Here is a 6713-nt window from a genome sequence, read left to right as displayed (position 1 = left end):
ATGACATCATTAGTACCTTCATGATGTCATTATTGGATGCGTCCGACACTATCCTATCAGTATGAACATTTTTGAGGATCATCAACGAATAAACTTGTCAAAAAATTGAATTGATAACATCATCGGTGACATGGTTTGGCAGCCATATTAACAAAAGAAAAAAAGAAAAAAAAACCTTACAAAAAAAATCTTCACTGAAATGACTGAGCAGATCGATGCAAAACTTCACAGGTATGATCGACTACCCATGTGGAACAAAGCTTGATAACTATGATGGCATCTAACGTGGTTTGGCAGTCATATTGAATTTTAGGGAAAGTCTTTAACAAAATAAACTTCTCTCAAACCGCCGAACTGATGATGTGAAACTTTAACTTTGTCATCGATTATGCTTGGGGGTATTTAAGTGATCGCGAAAATGCCATTGGTCACGTGGACTGGCAGCCATATTGGAAGGAAGAAAAATCTTTTTAAAGTTAGTTCTCTGAAACACATTAACTTATTGATGGGAAACTTTACAAATATGATCCAATACCATGCTGCAGTGTGAAAACGATGTCATATGTCACGTAGTCAGGCAGCTGTATTAGGTCGAAGCGAAAACCTTTAAAAATCACCTTCCATCAAACCGCTGGACCAATCGACCCATGGCGATAAAAGTTTGAAGTTTGATAAAAGTTTGATGAAAAAAATACACCGTTTAAGTGGTTTCAGAGAAAATTATTTTTTAAAGGTTTTCCTTCAATCAAATATGGTTGCCAAACCATGTGACCTATGACTTAATTGTGATCACAACTTTCTCCATATGGGTGGTGGTGATATATTTCAAGTTTCACATCAAACGGTGAAGTGGTTCCAGAAGAAAACATTTTTAAATGTTTTATGTTGATCCAATATGGCTGCCAAGCCATGTGAAGTATGACATCAGACTCATCAAACTTTATTCCTTGTGGCTTGCAGTTTTGTAAGTGCCCACATAGAAATCATGGCTCAGTTATAATTGGCAGTTCTTGGGATGGATTAGCCATGAGAAATATAGTTGGATAAAAATGAAAAAAATAGAATGGCATCATCATCACAAAGGGCGGCGTGGTACAGCATCGTCATTATAAAACCACAGCCTGCTCTCGTCTTGGGTCCCATCCTCTTAGATGGATGAACTGGCTGTCGCGACAGATTCTCATTAAATTGATCTCTACACAAATAACCAAAGTAAAATCCTGTTCAACTATCTTGCTGGATGGTGTATGGTCTCAAAGGACAATCCATCACAAAGTAAGTGACTTTCAAAATGAAAAATGAATGCTAACGAATGAGGCCTTTTGCACATGCGTGTGTTTACAGTGACTTGGTTTTCCTTGCTGGGTACTTTTAACCTGCAATTGCGAGTGCAAAATCTCTAATCCAAATAGTCTTTTCAACATAATTTTCAGCATTTACATAAAGGAATAGCAATTTCAAAATGGTGAACCACAACAATTGTTGTGTTCCTGGATGCAAATCAGATTCATGGAAATATAGGAAATACAATAAATATCCATACATGATTGGTGTTGAGTTCCTAACTTTCCTATTAATAGAATTATCAAGCAGCAGCAGTGGATATCACAAACATACACACACATATATGTGCAGCCACTTCTCCTTTTACCAAAAGATGTAAAAAATGTGGTATAATTTATCTTGTAGCCCCAGAACAAAACAAAAATATATATTTATAACGGCCTCACAGCCCATACACCTCCCACATCCTCCATCTCACAAACATGATGAATAACAAATATCATTTATTTAAACTTACCCTGTGCATTGACAAGCCACAGATATGACCTTCCCATCATTGTTAAGAAGCAACCAAAGCAGATACAGTGTCTCTCTCTGGGAAGTCTGCCTGAATGTTGGTAATGACGGCATTGTCTCTCCAATTGCAGATGTCCATAAAAAAAAATCACCAAGCCTGTCATGTTCACACGAGGTAATCTCGCAAGATTCAAAGTTCACTCATTGGCAGCAATGGTGGAAGGTTTGGGTAGAACGTGCCCATCTACAATACTCCGGGCCTTGCACCGGTCCACGTCCTCAGGAGTTTGCAGTACAGGAAGCTGAAAGCTATCAACTTTTTTGGCGAGTTCAAAAAGTCTCCAATTCTTTATTTGTGCAGAGGCATACCCCTTTCTCACAGGTATGTTTCCAAGTATTTTCGGCTTCTTCTATGAGCCATTTATGTAACAATCCTTATCTGGCACACACATTATACATTGGGATGCCCCAATGAACCATTAGGATAGGGGTTTCTGTGCATGCGTGCCAAGCATTCTGGGGCGGATTATGTCATTTAAAAAGTCGCATAGTGGAGATCGTATCGGTGGTGCTTTTGACCATTCGTCGACCCAGTGGTCCACTGTTACATTGTTTTGTCAGGATTGGATTCAGGAAACTGGTCTGAATCCAGTGACTGCTCCAATGTTAATAATTATGAAAATACAGCCAAATATAAAAATGTTAACAAAAGTGGACATGCTTTGAGTAGCTAGAGCACATCAGAGGCAGGAAACTTACGATGATATTGTGATCTTGGTGTCAGTGTCCTGCTCTATCTTCTTTAGGTTGTGGCCTTCCTTTCCAATAAGCCGACCCACAAAATTATTGTGAGCCAGAATCTTGAGTGGGACTTCATCAGCACTGCCAAGCAAGGAGATAACAAGGGCATGAGGAGGACATTACATAACATGAGTCGATTGTTCAAAATGAGAAACGTCGGACAGCTGTGTACATCTGTATTTGGACTGACTGTGCATGCAAAGGTTAATCACCATGATGTTGAAATTAATGTTATACAGTGCCTTCAGAAAGTATGCACACCCCTCGACATTTGTCACATTTTGTTGTGTTACAGCTTGAACATGTTTTTAGAAAATGTTCCAAATTAAAAATGAAAAGCTGAAATGTCTTGAGTCAATAAGTATTCAACCCCTTTGCTATGATGCTTAAAATTGAGTTCAAATCACTCCAATTTCCTTTGATCATCATTGAGATGTCTCCACAACTTGATTGGAGTCCACCTGTGGTCAAGTCAATTGAATGAACATGATTTAAAAAGAAACACACCTTTCTATGCAAGGTCCCACAGTTGACGGTGCATGTCAAAGCAGAAACTCTACCATGAAGTCCAAGGAACTGTTCGTAGAACTCTGAGATAGAATTGTGAGGAGGCAAAGATCTGGGGAAGGGCATAAAACAATTTCTAGAGTGTTGAAAGTTCTCAAGAGCACAGTGAGCTCCATCATTAGGAAATGGAAATAATATGGAACTACCCAGATTCTTCATCGAGTTGGCCGTCCGAGCAAACTGAGCAACCGGGCAAGAAGGATCTTAGTCAGGACGTGACCAATAACCCTATGACCACACCGACAGAACTACAGAGTTCCTTGGCTGAGATAGCAGAACCTGCCAGAAGGACAACAGTCTCTGCAGCACTTCACAAATCTCGGCTTTATGGAAGAGTGCCCAGACGGAAGCCACTCCAGAGCAAAAGGCACATGATAGAATGCCTGGAGTTTACAATAAGGCATGTGAAAGAATCCGAGAGCATGAGGCAAAAGATGATGTGGTCTGATGAGATGAAAATTTAAATCTTTTGCCTGAACGCAAAGCACTACCTCCGGCAGAAACCGAGCACAACTCATCACCCATCTAACACCATCCCTACCGTGAAACATGGTGGTGGCAGAATCATGCTATGGGGATGCTTTTCAGCTACAGGGACTGGGAGGCTTCTAAGTATAGAAGGAAAAATGAATGGAGCTAAATACAGGCATATACTTCAGGAGAACCTGCTTCAAAGTATAAAAGACCTCAGACTGTGGCGAAGATTTACCTTCCAACAGGACAATGACCCCAAGTATACAGCCAAAGCAAAACTGGAATGGCTTCAGAACAAGAACATGAAAGTCCTTGAGTGGCCCAGTCAAAGCCTAGAGTTGAATCCCATTGAGAATCTGTGGAAAGACTTGAAGATTGCTGTTCACTGACGTTCCCCATCCGACTTGACGGAGCTTAAGCAAATCTGCAAGGAAAAATGGGAGAAAATCCCCAAATCCAGATGTACAAAGCTGATACAGACATACCCAAGAAGACTCAAAGCTGTAATCGCTGCCAAAGGCACTTCTACAAAGTATTGATTCAGGGGGTTGAATACTTATTGACACAAGATATTTCAGCTTTTCATTTTTAATTAATTTGTAAAAATTTCTAAAACACGTTTTCACTTTGTCTTTGTGGTGTATTTTGTGTAGATTGGTGACAAATTTAAATTTAATCCATTTTAATTTCAGGCTGTAACACAACAAAATGTGACAAAAGTCAAGGGGTGCGAATACTTTCTGAAGGCACTGTACAACTACGACATCCACTGTGCTCAAACAATAATCTCCTTTTTGCTTCCCATATTTTGAGGATCAAAGATCAAAGTTGGGTGTGTATTTCTGCAACAGAAACAACTCTAATCATGGCAGTGCAGTGTGACTGGCATAACTGAGTTGTACACCATTACGTTTTTGTGTCCTGTGCCTCCTTCTGCATTATCTCCAAGATTAGTTTACAGGCCGTAGAGCAACCTTCAGGCATGGAATGGATCGTGATCGGTTTTTCTGCAGAACCAACGTTCTCTTTCCGGTGAATATCCACTCTGCATGACACGTGCGGATCAGGGACTACGTTTGAGAACATTTTTTGAGATTGACTCTGGTAGCTATCACTTTAAGATACAAGAAGATATAACAAAAAAAAAGATCCTGCCAGTGCAAATATGTCACACCCGTTGCTAAACAACTCACTTAGATTGTGTTTGCTGAGTGATATTTTTGATGGTGGCACCCTCTTTTCCAATGATCGCTCCCACATACTGGCTGGGCACCAGGATGCGAAGCGGAACTTCCCTGTGCTGTCGACCTTGAAACCCACCATTCATGCTCTGTCCTGAGGCCGGAGCTCCTCTGCTACCAGCATAGCGGCTTCCATCACGGTTATACCGCCCAGCCCCTGACAGAGGATGCTCTGTGGTTTCATCCGGAATATAGGCCACACGAAGCACATAGTTGTCTAGTTGGTGACGGTTGAGTTTCTCAACCGCCCTGCAGATGAAGGGCACATCATAATGTGGGTTGGGGGGGGGGGGCTGGATTAAATCATTGTAAAAACAAAGAGTTAACACAACAAATCAAAGCAAATTAAAACAACCAACATCGCTAAATAATCATCTGTGTGAATTACTGGCCAGTACCAGCTTTTAAGCATTAATCCTCTCATCTGACACCATTTTCCCCCTGCCCCTCCCTCCCAATGACTCACTTTAACAGGAACCTTTCATTAGTTTCTGATATACTAATGGAAGGCTAATGCAGCCAAACATTTGGGTGCAAAAGCCAGGGCACATAACAGCAAAAGGACCAATTACCAATAACAGTCTGGGAGCACAGAGCAATGGTAACAACAGACAATATTGAATACCTCGATGCATTTTGACTAATGTGAGTGGAGTCTATAAACATTTTGGAACAAGGGATCATCTATATATTAAAGTAGTGGCCGTTTTATGTCTGTCTGTCTGTCTGTCACACTACATCATTAGGTCTGCGACATCATTAAGGCGTGCATAGGAAGGCTGACTCCAACATCCGCCATTTATATTTTCATGCAGTTTAGGCCAAACACATCGTCAAACCTGTCATATTCACAATCGCCATGCCTGACCTTTGCATTTAACATTCAGTGTGAAACACAAACAAAGCGATTGTTAAAATGATCATCAAATATCGAAAGGATAGGTGTTACGGGCCTTCCAACAACACAGTATGCATAGGCCTTTGGCTTCATTTCTTTGGCCTCGCCTTCATGCCGCTTCTGGTTATATTATTTTCTGGAGTGATCAATGCAGACTTCCTGCTTGGTTTCTACCTGGGAGAGTTTAAAGCTTTTTCCCATGGGAGGAAATAAGCTTCATGTTGGCTTAACGGCTAAGGTGGCTGGTTTAAGATCTTAGGGTCTTTTGAGTTCAAGCCTGTCGTGCCATAAAATAACACCAAGTTGTTTGACTCAGCCTGCATCCTTCCGAGGTTGGTAAAATGAGTACGAGCTTGCTGGAAACAAGAGGCACTGCATCAGCGGCATAGCTGCACTCCCAGCAATGATGCAATCAGCAGCCACATGCTGCAGACAAAACAATAAGTAAAAAAGACATAAAAGGTCATAGCCCCTGTTGTTTTAGTAATTCCACTGTATGGCGTTTAAGTTAAGGGCTAGCCCATATTTATGTACAAATAAAATGGTTGCCAGTCTAACAGTCAGCCATCTTTGATCAGATCACAAAATAAAGTGAGGTGCATGTGTATGCCATCATGAACTGTGATTGTGCCAAGTTTGAACAAAATAAGACAGTGCATTTCTGAGAAATGGTTGGGGACACATTTAAGTAACAAAATGGCTGCCAGTCGGCTATCTTGTATCTGATCTCGAAGAAAAATGACATGTATATGTAAGCCATCATTATTATCTGTGTGCTAAGTTTGAACAATATTGGTAAATGCATGTCTGAGAAATGCTTGAGGACGTGTTCAACATCGGGGTTTTTTTTACAACTAAAATGGCTGCCAGTTGCCATCTTGGATCTCATCTCGAAAAAAAAATGGTGTGCATATGTAAGTCATAATTCATTA

General features: G+C 40.7%; 1 protein-coding gene across 1 annotated transcript in view; it reads right to left on the bottom strand.

Moving 5' to 3' along the window:
• Positions 1-6713, bottom strand: part of LOC147030295 (insulin-like growth factor 2 mRNA-binding protein 1) — a 129113-nt gene that overhangs the window by 87196 nt on the left and 35204 nt on the right. Inside the window, exons 5-7 of the mRNA XM_085872176.1 lie at positions 4836-5132; positions 4553-4687; positions 2560-2682 (exon numbers count right to left, since the gene is read on the bottom strand). Coding sequence (XP_085728302.1) covers positions 2560-2682; positions 4553-4687; positions 4836-5132 — 555 coding nt within the window. The remainder of the gene's footprint in view (positions 1-2559; positions 2683-4552; positions 4688-4835; positions 5133-6713) is intronic.

The sequence above is a fragment of the Eptatretus burgeri genome, chromosome 3 (assembly GCF_056783735.1).
Source record: "Eptatretus burgeri isolate ZD-2024b chromosome 3, Ebu_testis_v1, whole genome shotgun sequence".
Classification (NCBI taxonomy): Eukaryota; Metazoa; Chordata; class Myxini; order Myxiniformes; family Myxinidae; genus Eptatretus; species Eptatretus burgeri.
This window is presented reverse-complemented; position numbering and strand designations above follow the sequence as displayed.